The following is a 16,796-nucleotide window of genomic DNA, read 5'->3' as shown; positions in this document are numbered from 1 at the left end:
ACAGCTGCGGAAACATTTGGTGGGAGAGCTGTTGACAGAGACACCTCTGTGTCCTGAGCTCTGGTGGGAGGTGCTGGGGCTGCCGGTTTGGCAGAGACCCTGGGGGACAAATGGCTGTTGCTCTGCCCAGGGAGGAAACACACCTGAAATGGCTCCGTGCAAAGTAACAGCCCATACAGGGGCCACCCAAGAGGGCACAGGAAGCTCTTGAGGGCACTTATCACAGAGCCACAAAATATTCTGAGTTGGAAGGGAGCCACAAGGATCATCGAGTCCAACTCCTGGCCCTGCACAGAACCATCCCCAAGAGTCTCACCATGTGCCTGAGAACATTGTCCAAATACTTCTTGAACCCTGTCAGACTTGGTGCTGTGACCACTTCCCAGTGCTCAACCACCCTCTGAGTGAAAAACCTTTTCCCGATATGTAACCAAAACCCCTCCTGACACAGCTTCAGGCCATTCTCTCGGGTCCTGTCACCGGTCGCCAGAGAGAAAAGATCGGTGCCTGGCCCTCCACTTCCCCTCGCGAGGAAGTTGTAGGCTGCGATGAGGAATGGTACCCAGCGCCAGCTGTGACCCAGATGTGCGCTGGTTCCAGGGCAACCAGCCTTTTTACGGACTGGCACCCCGAGCAACCCTGGTCGCGCAGGGATGCCGGTGGCCAGAAGGGACATCCCAAACCCGAGCTCCCGTGAGGCAGCGGCGGAGGGGCGCGCAGCACCCAGCACCGCGCCGGGCCCCACCGCCGGCCGTGTCCCCTTTACGGCGGCGCGGCCCCGGGGCGGGGCGGGGGTGGTGCCCGGTGACGCGCGGGGCGGTCCCGCGGCCGGGGCGGGGCTGTTCCCGCCGCAGCGCAGCGGCAGCGGCAGCTCCGAGGCGGCGGCAGCGGCGGCGGCGGCAGCAGCGGCAGCGTCCGGCGGGACCTACCGGCACCGGCGCCTCCGCTCCGCCCGCCCACCCCGGCCGCCTCCCGAGCGGGGCGGCCCCTCGGCGCGCCGGGGCGTGGCGCGCCCGTCCGTGCCCCCCTTCCCCCGGTTGATCGATCCCTCGCGGCCGCCACCCCCATGGCCGCCCCGCCCGCCCCCCGCCGCCGCCCCGGCCCCCAGCGCCGGGGCTGAGCCCGGCAGCCTCCCAGGCGCCGCCCCCGCTTCCCCTCCCCGCTGCGGGGATCCGCGCCCCCGCCCGCCTCGCTCCTCGTTCTCCCCCCCCGGCCGCGGCCGCCTCCCCGGGGGCGGCGGGAGGAAGCCGGGGCGTGGGGCTCCGGCGCCCAGGGCGACCCCAAGATGGCTGGAGGCGGCGGGGGCGGGCGCAGGGGGCTGTGCTGATCGGCCCCGCCGGGACGGGACAGGACGGCTCGGCTCGGACTCGCCTGGCCCCGCAGCCCCTCCGCAGAGCCTCGCCGGGCGGGCGGGCGGGCGGGGGAGGCGATTCCCGGGAGCTGGGTTGTTCCGGTGACTTTATTTATAATTTTTTTTAAAAAAACCACCTTTTTTTTTTTAATTTCTTTTTATTTTATTTTTAACGCGCCCCCGGTCTCCGCTCTCCAGCCGGGCAGCTCAAGATGGCTGAGAGCTGACTCGGCTCTCCCGGAACCGCTCGCTCCGGCCGCTCCTCCCGGCTGCCCGCCGCCGCCTCGCCCCTTCCCGGCGGGGCCGCGCCGGGGAAGGCACCGCTCCGCCGGCGGCTCGGGCACCGTCCCCGCGTCCCAGCGCATTGTTGCCGTCGGGGGCTTGCGACCCCCCGGCTGGCCATGAGAGCGGGCTAGGTCGGACCCCCCCGGGCGCCCTTTTTTTTCCCCTAGCCCCGGTGGGAAGTGGGAGCAGGTTGATTTGGGGTCCGCGGGGCTCAGATCCCCCCGTTGCAAAGCCCGTCCTCTCTCCCATCCCTCTCCGGGAGCGTCGGAGGAGCTGGGCGGGCTGTGCTTGGCTGGGGTTTGCTCTGAATGACCGAGCTCTCCCATTCAAGACCTCGCAATCTCGAAGCAGGCGAGAGGGCTTTTTTTCTTCTCCTTTTTTTCCTGTCTTATCTTTTTTTTCCCCCCTTCCTTTTTTTTCCTGCTGCTCCTCCGATTTAGAAGCAAATCTCGGGGGCCGCGGAGAGAATTCGTTTTTCCGCCATCGTCATCGTCGCTATTATTATTAGTATTTTTTTAATCTTCCTCCTTTTCCCATTTTGGATCTTAACCCTTTGATCTGTTTCCTTTAAAAGACTCTGATTCCCAACTCCCATCAGGGGAAGAGGGAGGAGAAATCCAGGGGAGAAAAAAAAGCCCGAGCGAGTCGGTGCCCTCAGCTGCTGGCCAGGTTTGGTGGGGGACAAAAGTCCCCTTAAAATATTGAATGTCAGTTGCAAACCTAAGAAAAGAAAAATCTGATCCGGAGCGCTAAATTTAGGAGCTTTATATGGAACTTGGACTCTGCTGCTGGATTTTGTATGGATTTTTTTCAACCTTTGGTAAGTTTCGATTCACCTTCTGGGGTAAAAAGGAGCAAATGGCTTTTAGGGGTGGTTAGGACTTTGGGCTTTAAGTCCAACAAGATCATGTTGGGGTTTTTTAACCGTTTGTGTTGTTTTTTTAACAAAGCGACAGGGACGTCGCATTTTCTTGCCGGATATTCCTAGAGTGCTGCTCTGTGGTTTATTTTATCCCCGATTTTAAAATCTGCTGCGGTTTATTATTTATGGCGCGTGCTGCGGGGAGGGGGGAGCCTGTCCGTTCACCCTCAGCCTTCCCCTTGCAGGGAGGACAGACCCCGGCGTCCGCCCCTAGACCGCACTGAGCGACCGAAGTGGCTCGGGGGAAGTGTCACCAGAGCTGCTGGCAGAGATGGCCGAGAATTGGAAGAACTGCTTCGAAGAGGAGCTCATCTGCCCCATTTGTCTGCACGTCTTTGTGGAGCCAGTCCAGCTGCCCTGCAAGCACAACTTCTGCCGAGGCTGCATCGGGGAGGCGTGGGCCAAGGAGTCGGGCTTGGTGCGGTGCCCGGAGTGCAACCAGGCCTACAACCAAAAGCCCAACCTGGAGAAGAACCTGAAGCTCACCAACATTGTGGAGAAGTTCAACTCCCTCAACCTGGAGAAGCCCCCCTCAGTCCTACACTGCGTCTTCTGCCGCCGGGGCCCACCGCTGCCTGCACAGAAGATCTGTTTGAGGTGCGAGGCTCCGTGCTGCCAGTCCCATGTCCAGACCCACCTGCAGCAGCCCTCCACGGCCCGGGGGCATCTCCTGGTGGAGGCGGAGGACGTGCGGGCCTGGAGCTGCCCCCAGCACAACGCCTACCGGCTGTACCACTGCGAGGCCGAGCAGGTGGCCGTCTGCCAGTTCTGCTGCTACTACAGCGGGGCCCACCAGGGACACTCGGTGTGCGACGTGGAGATCCGCCGCAATGAGATCCGGGTGAGTCGGACTGTCCTGGACACCCGGGTTTGCCCAGCCCAGGGGCATCCGGCCACCCTCTCCCCTGCTGAGTCTGCTCCCCTGTGCTTGTGTAGGACCTACACAAAACCCACCCTGGCATTGCTCCTCCTCCACCCGGTCCCCCCACGGCAGACATGTTAGGTGGCCTCCCCAGCCAAGCAGTGACAGAGCCTGTGGGTGCCAGGAGGGCTCCCCAGGGAAGGGGATCTGCGGCAGGAGGCCTTTGTGGCTGTCGAGCTGTAGGACCTACAGCCGCTTGGGTCTGGACTATGCAGTGAAGGGTCGAGGTCCTGGGCCAGGGGGGTCTGGAGGGGTCATCTCCCAGGGTCCTGTTGGGCTGTGCAGGTGTTCGGAGGAAGGCAGAGGAGCTGCCTGCATCTGAGGTCAAGTCGCCTCGAAATTGGGCTTCCTGGGAGGACAAAGCGGCCGCAGGAGCGGACCCTGTCCATTGTAAGGCCTGTGAATGTCAAACTGCCTGCTCTTCCCACCGCCTCCCACTGGGGCCGGTGGCTGCCATCCCCTTCCCCCCGGCAATGGAAGAGCTTCATGTCAGAGACCCATGACGTCTCACTGATAGAGATTCAGGCTTGGGGTTTGGACAAATAATGGGGTTTTTATTAGGGGGCACAGGGCTGCACCTCCTCCCTTGAGCAGCATGGGCCGTAGTGCTGGATTTGAGGGAAAGCGAGTCTGTGTTTTGCTTATGGCAAGGCCATCTGGCAGGAGCTTTCACCCCTGGCTCCCCACCCTCCAGTTCCTGGCGGGCATTTACCAGCCCTGCAGGCAGCCCTGCCGTGACCCCACTACCACCTTCCCCCTGTCCAGGGTTGCCCCTCCTCTCCCCCTCCGACCCTTCGAAAGAGGCCCGGCGCTTGTCTGCCGAATAAATATTTAACAATGAATTGAATGGTGATTACTGTAAAATGGGGATGATTTCCTGTGTATTTTAATGTTGCCAAAATGAGTCACCATTTAGCAATAAAAAAAAAAAGAAGTCATAAATAAAAATTGCAGTATAATTACTTTCCAATTGGATGGCCAGGCCTGAAAGTGGGGCGGGGGGGTGGGGGGGCAGCTCTGTGCAGAGGAGCCAGCCTGAGCTCACAGGAAGGTTATTTTCCTCTCCAGGTTTTTTGGGGGAAAACCAGAGACCTCCACAGAGGTGCCAGCAGCTCCACCACACACGCTGGAAGGGGAAAGACCCAGTCAGGCTTTTGGAGAAGCGCTTTTCTGCTTCTATTTATAGGGAGTCATTTTGGTTTCCCTCTGCCAGGGTGGGGAGCCACCTCGGGAGGGCTGCGCGGTGCTGGGATGGGGCTCGCATGTGCATCTCCCAGGAGCTTTAGCCAGGGACCAAAACTATTTTTCCAGGTCCTTTTCCAGGACACTTCGATCTCATCTGTTCCCGATCTTGCAGCGTGGCTTTTTTTTTTGTTGCTGCTGCCGTTGTTATGGCTGGATATTTGCCGCTTCTTGCGGATGCACACTGCTAATGACCTGGCAGAAAGCTGCCACCAGCTAGACTGGATTTTGGCCCTGGCTTGAAATTTTAGGATATGTGGCCAGACACCAAAAGTGTCGGGCAGCTGTATTGTAGAGCCGCAGAATTATTTTGTGACCTTGGCCAAATCCCTCGGTACCTCCATCGCCACGTTATCTTAATTTCCTTTCTCTGTGATGATAAACTTGTCTCTTCCCGCTGGGCGCGTGGCTCGGTTGGGCGCTCGGAGTCTGGGGCAATGAAGGACAGCACGAAGCTGGGGGACCATGCGTCCAAAGGATCCCCCCTGTAGTTGAAGCAGTTCTTCCATGAAGCAGCTAGAGTAGGGTTGATCCCCTGGGAAAATCACCCAGCAGGTTGCCAGCCCTTGCTCCATGGCCTTGGCCAGGTCTCTGGGTGAAAGCCACCCCTCGCCAGCCAGCAAGGAAGGTGGCCTCGTCGGCTCCCGAATTAGGGTGCGTGAGCTCAGCTGGTGACAGTTTCCCGCCTGCGGGAGCCAGGCCCGGGATTCCTGGCTGCTTGCTCACCCTGTGGCGGCGGTGAGCCACACTTGGAGCATCCCGGGAAAGAAGGGCTGGGGCTGGGGGGCAGATGAGTAACACTGGGCTTGGGAGGTCCGGGGGAGGCCCCATTGTGAGAGGTTTGTTCCATGTGTGGCTTGCGTTCGGAAAGCCGTTAATTGAGAAATGAGTCAAAGTTGGGAGGCTCGGAGCCCTGTCCTTGGTGCAGGGGACTTGCCAGCATGGGGGTTGCAACATCGACCTGGTGTGGTGGTGGTGGCCCCCATAGCCTGGAGGAGGGACCGGAGCCTGCAAACATTCTCTCTATAAACTCCCCTTTTTAGCATTTATTCCTCTGGCTGTGCTGCCAGATGTCTCAAAGGGCACCTTACCCCCAGTTACAGGCTGGTCTGAAGGGGAAAAGGGGCTCAGAACTCCTTGGGGACAATACCAGCGCTTTGTCAGCTGTGAACTGGCAGTTAGGGCAAGAGTGCTCATGCTGGGGGAAAGAGGCTGGAGGCAGGAGGTGTCTGCGGGAGGAAAGAGGGTGTCTGTGCAGGGTTTGCCTGAAGCAGAGGCACGCGCTTGGTGGGTTTGGGGGAAGGACCCTGCTCAGCATTAGGCACTGCACAAACCCGCAGAGCCCTGGCTCAGAATTAGTTGAACTCCACGGTGCAACCGTAATACAAACAGTAAATAAAATATGTGGTTAATCTTTCTTTCGTGGGCGTATAAAGTGCTTACCTCCCCTTCCCCCCCGTGAGATGTTTTCTCCTTTGTTTCCTGTTTTTGTAGTGCTTAAAGAGGAGAGGGGGGGAAAGCCAACAACGTGCTCTTTTTTTTTCTTTTTTTTTTACTTCTTGTCGTTTTGTCTGTGTCAAGGTCTCAAAACGAAACATTTTTTCTTCCATCTTTGCCTTTGCTGCACCAGCCACGTGCCTCCTGCCTGCATGGGGGAACCTGCTTTTAGGGTTGAAAAAGAAAGTTGCTCCAGTTTGAGGTTGATGTGTTGTTTTTTTGTTTCACTCCCATCCAGAAAGGGGAAAAATACATTGCCAGGATTGGAGCATGGGTCAGCAGGCAGAGAAAGGGACTCACTTGCAGGGTATTACCATGTTTGCCTGTCTTTGTGTGGTGCAGGGTTGATTGAGGCCAGGTACATCAGAGCTTGTTTGGGGTTGTCCCAGCTGCCTGTCCTTCACTGGAGGTGCCACCAGTGGAAAGGGGCTTGGGTAGAGGGGTTCTGCTGCTGCTTCTGTTTTGTTTCAGGGGAAGGAGATAGATTTCCCCATGACTTAGCTTGCAGTACGATTTTGGAAATTGGAAGAAATCCCTTCACACATTCTGAGGATCTCTTGTGGTTTGAACGTTAAGAGGGAGAAAATGTGCTGTGGTGCTGAAACCTGCTGGAAAACATTGGGGATCCTCCTGCAGGTGTGTAGGAGCAGCACCCAGCAGTGGCCATGTTGGACCCTGCTAGCTGCACCCTTACAGACGCTTCCTCCCCAGTGCGCATTCAGCAAATCCAGGGGGACAGGGACTGGGCTGCTGAGTCCATCTGCAACTCTGTGGATTTGGGCTTACTTTCTTGGCAGCACCCCACACAAGGCCAGCTCACGTGCTTTCTAAATTATGAGAAAGAGGAGAGGTGAGCACTTAGTAGGAGCACAGGAAGAGATGAATCCCAAGTCAGTACCAGAAACTCAGGTTCTTTGCCAGCGTTGACCATCAGTGAGTCCCATTGCATCCCCATGCCGCTGTCTGTGCCCAGGACGTTTTGCTGAGACCTAGGGAGCCCCACTGGTGGGGAGGCTGGGATCAGCTCCGCTGCCAGGCTTCTGGCATGAGCTGCTGTAGGTTGTTTTACTCTGAAACAGGTTTGGTAACTTGTGATGGACTGGATTTTTACAGGCTTACTTATTTTCCAGATGACTTGTTTATGAGGAGCGCGGCACGCAGCTCACTGGAGGCATTGTGAGTGCAAGTGCCCGAGTGCTTGAGTGTTAATTTAGCTCTTGTGACTGTAGATGGTGTGGGCTGGTGCCTGGCGGGTGTTCGCTGTGGCACTCTTTGAGCATACCTGGTCCCCAGACAATTTTTGTAGTAGGTCCTATAAAGCTGGAGTTGGGCAGCTTCTCCCTGCTGCTCCACCAGCACCCCAGAGCTGAACCGCCAGCCCAACCCAGGGTTTAGGTCAGCCTAACCCAGGTCTCTCCCTCTCCTGACTTTGCCCATTCCCTGATTCCTGCTCAGGGGCCTCAGGAGTCTGGCACTATGCTCCTAAATGTGACTGATCATTGTGCCCTGGGATGCTGTCAGTTGGTCAAGCTGCCATGATAAGCATTGACTTCTTGGGCCTTGGGCAGTGGCACAAATCCCAGCACCCACCTAGTCTGGCTTCCTAGCTGTGTGCCACTCACCACCATTGATCTGTCAGGCTTTGCTGTGCCGTGTTGTCAGGGGCAGCATATTTCAACCGATATTTTGAACCCATACCAGCCTGTGCTGCCCTAGAGAGGTCTTGGAGGGGGGGGCTGAGCCACTCTGCTGCAAACTCCTCTGGGTTTGCTGGCCAAACAGCAGTGGGTATCTTGGCGGTCCCAGATCTTTGGCTGAACTGGAGCAGTCTCCTGCCTCCCTGGGGTTTGGATTAAGGGCTTTTCTCCGCTGCTTTCCTGCTAAGCTTGAGCATTTTCCTTGCCCTTAGCCCATCAGGTTGCCAGCGGTTGCTCCAGACCTGCAGCTACAAGTCTTCTGTGCAGAGTAAATCCAAGAAGTGACAGCAGAGATGGAGGATGCCAGAAGGCAGCCTGGTGGGTTTGGGTGGGAGGGAGAAGGCTTGCATGGAGGGGACAGCTTTGGTAAAGGAGTAGGACAGGGGCTGCAGTGAAGAGTGCTCTCTTCCCATGGGGGATAATGCAGTGTGGATGGGTACTCTTGAAATGGGACGTGGAAGGAGGATAGGGAAAGAGAGGTTCATCTGAGGACCTTGAGTTGCTTTGCAAGGAATAGGAAGAAAATATAGCCCAGGCTTACCCCCCTGTGGTATATAGGGGTTGTCTGTACTTTGCAGGTGGGTATGTCTAGGCACAGGCTTGCCCACCCTTGCCAGGCAGCCCTGGCCTAGAGCTTTTTCCTGGGGAAGATATCCCCAGATGGTGACTTTGAATGAGCCCCTGAAATTGGGCTGTTGTGGTCTGGTCTCTGAACCAGGAGGTGCAAGCCCAGCTTTTGCTGGTGATGGGGGCATAATAGACCCTTGTTTAATCTAAATCCAACCTGTGATATTTATGTGAGCATCATGCAGCTGCTGGCATGGAGGTATGCAGCGTGCCACTCTCATGATCTCTCAACCTCATGAGCATGGTGGAGAGGGAAAAGTAGGAGAGACATGACCTGCAGTGTGACACCCTGGACTTCTCTCCACCTCTCACCCTTGTGCCTTGCATGTGGGAGCCTGGGTGAGCCCTTCAAGGGATGTGTCAGTCCCAAGACCATCCTTCTCATCTTGTCCCCTCCCCTTGCTCCAAAAAAACAGTCCTCAAGGTCTCCTGCATGCTCAGCCTGGCCTGGTCCTGCCTGAGCAGTGTCCATGGCCTCTCTGCTGCTCTGGTTGTTGCCTCTGGAGCCAAAGAGTTGCCTCTGTCCCCATCTGAGTGGGGGAGCAGAAGAGGGGCTGGTGAAGGGGGTGGAAGGAGAAGGCAGATTTCCATGTCTCACAAAGGGCACAAGCGATCAGATTCATGCAACTGCCCAAGAATAAAGAGGCTCTTACAGTGCTGGCTGCCCTGACCTCTCTCCTCTCTGCTCCAGAGGACAGCGTGTGACCACACAGGGATTTCTTAGCTGTACTTGGGAGGCAGGCAACGGGTTTTCTATCCCCAGATCTGTCTGCAGCTTGCCTTGCAGCATATTGGCTATTTTTTGCTCATTACCTATCTGTTTACTGGAAATCTTGGTACATGGTGATAATTTCTTCTTTTCTTTTATTTAATTTCATGTAATTGTTTTGGTATTTTTTTTCAATCTGACACTGAAATGGGGCTGAGAGCAGCAGTGCTTCCAGAGCAGGGACAAAAGTAACCAGGAAACACAGGGCAAGAGAGGAGGGATCGACACCGAAACAATGAAATAGCCAAGCAAGGAAAGACTGAATGCTCAATAGCACAAGCCTTTGCAGAAATGCCTGGCTAGTGCAGCATTTTATAATCAGCTTCTGTGCAGGGCTGGCCTGCAACAGTAGTGTGATGGGGGAGGAATGCTTTGAATTAGTTGGATGCCAGAATTAATTCTGTCAGAATTCAAATGTACATGTATGTACGGATTTATAAATAAACACTTGGAGCTGGATTCTGCTTTGCCACGCGGGCTCCGGGGCAGAATCTGGTCTGGCCTGGCTTTTTTGCTTTTAAAAAAATAAAATGCTGTGGATCTGGGCTAGGTTCTGGTGACTTTGTCAACTTTCTGCATTTATCAATAGCCTATGGTCTGTGGAGGTGCTGATTTGGTTGGAATAAGGAGAATGGCACAGAAGAGTTGGAGCTGCTGAGCTTGTTTGCAGTGGTAGCCAATTTTCTGCAATGAACCTCTGTTTGCTGGTAGAGAAGGTGGAGCGGATGCTGGGGGACCAGTGGGGAGATGTGAAATGTCCAGGATCAGGGATGTCCTTCTCTTTCCTCCACGGAAGAAGGACTGATAGAGGCATCCACTCCTTCTTTTCCCAGGAGAGCTACAGCCAGCGTGCTTGGGAATGGGAGGAAAAGATGCCTGGTTCCAAATACAGAGGGAGGGACAGTTATTTACAGGCACGAGACTGTAGATGCACGCAAAAGTTTTTACATATGTCCCCCAGATGAACTCGGGGAAGAGGCTCCCAGTCCCAAATCCTTTCTGATAAGGACAGCTTCAGCCCGTTTGCACCAGGGCATCATGGTTGTCCCTCTTCTGTCTTGTGATTCTCTTGTGATGGTAACATGAGCAGAAGTTCCCAGCTCAGAGCAGCGCCCTGGCACTCTGCAGCAGCACTGTCGATGTAACGTGCACTCGAAGTCATCCGTTTACTGGGATAATGTACCAGAACTGTTAAAAAAAAAATTTAAACACAAATCTATTTAATTTATCTGTTTCTTCTCTTCCCCCTACCTGTCCTTTTTTCAGTGCCTTGCTGTGTGGATGCTTTGGGGGAGGGCTGTCTCTGGAGCAGGCTGGGAAGAGCCGAGCTGCGGATGGCTCCAGATGAGGCAGTTGGCAGGGAGTGACGTTCCGGATGGCTGTGTCTCTCTGAAATATGAGTAAACATTGTCAGACCAGCCGACTGTATGATCCGGGTTTGGGGAGGGCTGATCTGCCCTTTCCTCTCTCCACACATCTTTCCCTGTTCAGGATCCCCCATTTGCTCAGCATCATCCAGTTCTCCTCTCTCTGCCTGGGTGACCTGGAAGCTTCATCCTAGAGCTGTAGCTGTGGAGAAAGGGAAAGAAAATCCCCCATGTCCTAATGGAGGCAGTGTTTTCCCTTGCCATACAACAGCTTAATCTAAACCCTCATTTGAGCCAGTTATTGTGTGGCTTTAAAACCCCATCCCCTGGAAACTAGTCTCCCACCCCCTTCCCTCCCAGTCAATCCTGGTCGGTGGAGCCAAGCTCCAGGGTTTGGTGCTTGGCCACACGCAGACACAGATCGATCACACTTGGGGGGTGGGTTGATATTTTTGTGGCAATGGTTTTTATTGCTGGTTGCGGTTGTTGGAAAGTCGGGGGGGTTGGTGTGAGCTGTAACGGGCTTGTGCGTGTGGCAAGGGGAGAGAGAGGGTAATGTGATTGCATCCTTCTGCTCATTATCCTCCTTCTAGCAGCGGGGGTGGTGGGGCTGCATCCCTCTCCCCATCCGAATCTGTGTGGAGCTGCTGCCTCTGCGGTGGGAGCAGGTTTTCCCTGCAGGTGAACTCCTCTGCGCTCAGACAAAGGGCTGGGGGTGCCGGTGCCTCCCTTTGTTCTTTTCCTGTCCTGGTGCACCCGCCTCTGACGGCAAAAAGCCCCTTGAAGCGTGCCTCTCAAATGGATGGAGCGGAATAAATGCGCTGCGAGGTCTCTGTCCCCCTTGCAGACCCTTTGGGGACAGTGCGGGGGGGGTTGCTGCGCTCCCCCTTCCCTCTGGTATTGTGCTAGCCCCTTAGTGATGGGGGTGGCCAGATCCGGGAGGGAATTACTGCAGCTCTCCTGCCACAGCTGCACTGTTGTGGCTGAGTGGCTGAGGCCTGCGAGCCCTGTTTCAGTCAGAGGTGGTTTGGTTGTAGGGGATGGGCACAGGACCTGGCCCCTACAAGGGAATGGGAGCACATTTTGGAGTTATTTTCCTGCCTCTGCTTGCTGGCATCCTGCACAACAGGACATCCAGGCAGGGAACTGGAAATAGCACCTCATGTGAAGACCACTCCTTGCCAAATGCATCTCCAGAGGGTGTGAGCCCAGGAGGTAAAACCAAGGACTGTTTTCCAGTTAAGGAATTTGTAGCATTCTACTTACAACGGGGGAGAAAAAAGTCATTTTAATCTCTGCAACAATCTAAAATCTGGGTCAGAAAGACAGGGCATTACCCTAAAGTAGAGGTAAGCAGAGGTGGGGGGACCTGCTAGGGAGTCAGGAAGTCTGTGGAAGTGTGGGACATCAGTCCTGGAGACTGGAGCTCTTTTTGCTGATGGTGATACCTTGCAGAACATGGACCCTGCTAGCTGCACCCTTACAAGCGCTTCCTCCCAGGCTGGCTTCTGCTATGATCTGTGAACACACATGGTACTAATCCCCATTTAACAAAGTGCGTTTCAGCAATCTGATAAACAATAACGAGGCAATGAGCAAAAGCTAAACCTTCCTCTATGTGTTAAAAACTGCCTGCTGGAGCCTTCCTCAGGAAATGTTCCTCCTTCCCAAAACACGAGGCCTGACTTTGCAGGAGAGAGAGACAGAGAGAGAGGAGGCATCTGAAAAGGCAGCCTTCACACACACACTGCCCCCAGTAACTGTTGACAAAGACATTTGAGGAAAACCTTGTTCTTCCCAAACAATAGAGGCTGGTAGTGTCTGTCAGCTTGGGTGGAAGATGGAGGTAACCATGGGAGAGGGAACCTGTGGGCCCATCTCTTGCGCCTAGTGGAGGGAGCAGGTGTTAGCATTTTGAAGGTCAAGCAGAAATCATGAGCTGGCCCCAAGGCAGCTCTGCTGGCCAGCAGGTAAGGGGAAGCCACCACAGAACTGCACTGGCTGCTGGGTCCCTCTGGGTGCAATCTCTCCAGGGAATGAGGAGCTGCTGTTGTTGGTCCTTCTTCTCTAGAAAATGGCAGTACAGTCACAGCTAGAAATGGCTTCTCTGGTTGTACTCTGCATGCTGGCACTGCTCCCCCAGTCTCTGTGCAGTTCTCAGCACATCCCATAACATTTGTGCTTTCCCTGCATCCTCTTTGAAAGAGGATAATGAAACTGAAAGGGGGAAGCAGTGCACGCTGGAGACACCATGGACTGCCAAGCTCGAGAAAGCACTGCTGATCTGCCAGAGACCTGAGGAGCTGATTTTTGAGTCAGAAGATGAAATGCCAGGTAGGGAGAGGGCATCTGGTGAAGCCACCTCATTTGAGGGTGGAAACTCAAGCCTCGAATATGGCTCACCTGCATCAGCAGGACTGGAGTTGAGCAGAGCAGTTCCCCTGGCTCCCTGGGAGGATGGAGCTGACTGGAGTCTGATCTGTCGAGCTCCGATCGCCAAGTCAAACCTGGAAGATAAATGATACTTCAGGGGCCTGAGATCAATAATGTCAAAGGCTGTCCCGTAATCGGGCAAGATTAAAAACCAATGACAGGCTCCCTCCTAGGAGCAGAAGTCAGCATGTTGAAGGAGAGTGGTAGGGTTTGCTCCTTTACAGTTATTCCCTGGCGGTGCCCATATCCCAAACCTACCTTCCCCGGCTGCCCCCTGCAATATCAGTGATTGCCCTCTTCAGTCAACATCGACCAGATTCTGCAGGTCCCCTACAGCCGAGCCCTCTTCACTGGTCCTCATGCAGCTGGTCCAGAGTGCTCCTGCCCTTGGGAGCGTGGCTGAGGTGGAGACAAAAGCAGTACAGCCTGGTGCTGGCCACCAGCCGCTTTTGCTGCCTGGGGATGAGCTGGGACCCTGGAAGGTGGAGGAGGAAGGAGAGGAGAGGCTGAAGTAGGAGGTCATGTTGATGCTGTGGGTACCGTGAAATGCTGTGCGTTGCAAAGGTGCTTGGCTTTGGGGAGCACATTGGGGAGAGGAGTTTGGGAGATGAGGACTGGAGCTCACTCTTGACTTTGTTCTCAATATGTTATTTTACCTGTATTTATCAATTTGTGGGAACCACAAGTATTTAGCCACCCATGAGGAGAAGATAGGTGGGTGTTCACTCATGCCCATTTTGGGGGTGCTGGTGTTAGATCTGGTCATAGAAGTGGCTTTTCTCCTGGTTGGGTGCTGAGCAGAGAGCTTCCCTTATTCATCAGCAGCCTGGCTGAGGTGAAGAAGATGTAAATGGTTTATTTGCAGAAGCAAATTAGAGTTGACTTGAGTCCATTTTTTCTCTGCATCCTTAAAGGGGTGCACAGGGTGCTCCATCACAGCTTTTCAGGGCAGGGCCATGCTGTAGCTCCTGTGAAGGGCACTGAGAAATAGGATGTTGCCTCTCTTTCCCGAGTGCAAGGGTGATTAAAGTAGAAGGGGCCTTGCTGTCTCCTGACGCTGCCTCTCATGCACACACAAGGAGCTGGAAATGCTGCTTGCCTTTGCCCCGGGCTCCTCTTCCCCTTCCTCCCCACTCCCCCACCCCTTCCCTGCCAGGAAGCCTGGCCTTTGTGTGAAGTGATGCCTCCTGACATCAGCCGGGCGCACGATTCCTCCGGAGCAGGGAGGGTGAGCAGGCAAGGAGAAGGGTGCCACATTCCCCAGGGGTTGACGTACGGTCTGGCTGTGCTGGAGCATGGGGCAGCAGCACTCCAGGAGAGGCTGCGTGCCCGTCCAGGGTGCTGTGGAGAGGGGGTTGTCCCCAGCCTTGTCGGTGTGGTGATTTGGTGGAGTTTTGCCTTGCTTGTGGTGCTCTGTCTGAAAGCACCACTCCAGTGTGTTGCTTCTTACTGCCTATGACTCTGATTGCTTTTGTGGCATCTTTGTTGGACCCCTCGAGAGATACAATGTTGGACCTTATATAGCTGAAGCTTGGCCAGTGCTGGCTGCAGAGTCTTGCTCCAGGGTCAGTGTTTCAGTGCCATGCAGCGGAAGTGGAGGGGCCCAACACCAAGGCAGGAGCAGGGCTGCTATCTCCTGTGGCCCAGGGCTGCACCAGGGCTCTGTCCATGCAGACACGTCTTTTCAGCAAGGGCAGGTTGCAGCTCGGCTGCAAGGGAGTTTGCGGGGTGTGGGCTTTTGGCTGCTCCTTGGAAAGGGCTAATACAACACATGGGAATTGGCCAAGCGCCTGCCAACAAGAAACCGTGGCTGGCACCTTGCCAGGAGCTTGGGGGCCTCGCATTGCTTTAATTCGAGATGTGTTTACTGGAGGATGGCATTTTGCAGCTGGCTAGCTGGAAACTACAGGTCCCAGCATGCTCCCTCACATGTCACCCTGCTGCTGAGCTCCAGCGTGAGCGTGGTATGACGGGGATTGTAGTCCCAGTGCTCACTGCTGCGGGAATTTTGCTGTCAAGGAGAAGGGTTCTGGTTCAGCATCTCTGGGCAAAGCCAGGCTGCGAGGCACACGGCTGATCTCTGCCTCCTGCTTTCCTATCCTCCTGCCACCCCACTTGCTTGATGCAAGACCAGGTTGGCCTTTTTATGTCACCGTGCTGGGAGGGGATCTGGTCCTGTTCTTACTCATTTACAATGTAAATATTTTGGTCCCGAGTATGTTGCTGGGAGCTGGGCGACACTTTGAGGAGCATGATTCATTCATGCTGTTGCTGTTCAGAGCACAATGAGGCAGCCTTGGGACCGGTCCCAAAGATTTCCTGTGATCGAGGCTGGTGGGGAATTTGGGACGTCACGTTTGAGTAAGTCAGAGCCCTCTTCAAACAGTTCCTGCAATCCAGGAGTACTCTGCCATGCCTAGCGTGTTCGGGACTTGCCATCCCCAAAATGCAGTAGTTGTGGGTGGCTTGCATTTCCAGAGGGAGAATAATGGAGAGCGAGTTTGGGCTCCGGTTCTTGCCTTCCCCAGCAGCTGACATGTGGAAAAGGTTGCAGGGTGTAACGGCTTTGTGCCTGGTCCCAGCCGGCCTAACAGAAAAAAGGTACAAGCAATGCAAGTTCAAAACCTCATGTTCAAAACCTGCTGCACACCAAGTCTCAGAGGAAGAGTTTCCCCACTGGGGTCAGTGCTACACAAGCTTAGAGGGATGTGGGACAACCCAAGGTGGGATGCTGGGTAGATGGGCTGAAGCAGTGGAAGATGCCACTCCATCCCTAGTTTCTACTGGTGATGCTTTGCTGCCAGAAGGGACCGTTGCTGTCTCACTTTGGTCACTGATGCAGGAGGGGCTGCACCCTCTGCCCCAGTTCCCTCTGTCCCCCCATGTGTCATTTTGTCCTCTGCACACTGTTGAGAGCCAGGTGCAGGCAGCACCCAGATTCGTTCTGGCATCCTTCATTAGATGGTATTTGTTCATGCTGCATTTTTCTTTTTGCTGGCTTGTTTGGACACGCACTGGTACATTCACGGCACTCAGGCAGTAACGTGAGTCTCCTTCCCATTAGGAAAGGGGCCAGGATTTGGGGGGGCTGGGAGGGTGGCTTAAGCAGTAGTTTTTGAGATATTTCCTTCTGCCGCCACACCCTGCGTGAAAGAGCAATATCCACAGCTTCAGCTGCTATCGCAAGGCTCAGAACGTCTCTCTTTTAATATAGATTGGTATCATTTTGCATTTTAAAGTAAAAACACGCTGCAAGCTGCAGACAGCTGTCGGTTGGCAGCTTTGTTTGAACATCTGGTATTGCTGGGCTGCTGTTCAGCACGATCTAACTATGGGATTCATAAAGATTATAATCCGGGCTTTCAGGTTCTCAACAGCCGCCTCACAAAAAAATGGGGGGAGGGAGAAAACGCAGCAGGGAGGCAGCAGAGGGTCCTCGGCGTCCAGCAGATCGTGGTCGTGGTCAGCGAGGTGGATGGACTGGCTGTACGTTGCCTTGGCTGCCCACAGGTGCTGACAGGCTGCTTCCAGCCTGCAAACACCAGGCACAGGGGAGCTGTAGAAGTGCAAAGTCTTTTCCCCCCTTCTATTTTTTCTAACTTGTGTGCCGAATGCGGTTGAGTCTCATACTCCTCTGGGTGGTGTCTGGCGCTGGTGAGCTGAAGCAGCAGATTCTGCTGTTGC

The 16,796-nt window shown here is 55.0% G+C and overlaps 1 protein-coding gene across 1 annotated transcript in view; it reads left to right on the top strand.

Moving 5' to 3' along the window:
• The first annotated feature begins 1,204 nt into the window (after positions 1-1,204).
• TRIM8 (tripartite motif containing 8) overlaps positions 1,205-16,796 on the top strand; it is a 30,709-nt gene continuing 15,117 nt past the window's right edge. Inside the window, 2 exon segments of the mRNA XM_032695202.1 lie at positions 1,205-2,456; positions 2,744-3,399. Coding sequence (XP_032551093.1) covers positions 2,830-3,399 — 570 coding nt within the window. The 5' untranslated portion in view covers positions 1,205-2,456; positions 2,744-2,829.

This window comes from Chiroxiphia lanceolata, chromosome 8 (genome assembly GCF_009829145.1).
Source record: "Chiroxiphia lanceolata isolate bChiLan1 chromosome 8, bChiLan1.pri, whole genome shotgun sequence".
NCBI lineage: Eukaryota > Metazoa > Chordata > Aves > Passeriformes > Pipridae > Chiroxiphia > Chiroxiphia lanceolata.
Note: the sequence above shows the minus strand (reverse complement) of the source record. Positions and strands in the feature narration are given on the sequence as shown.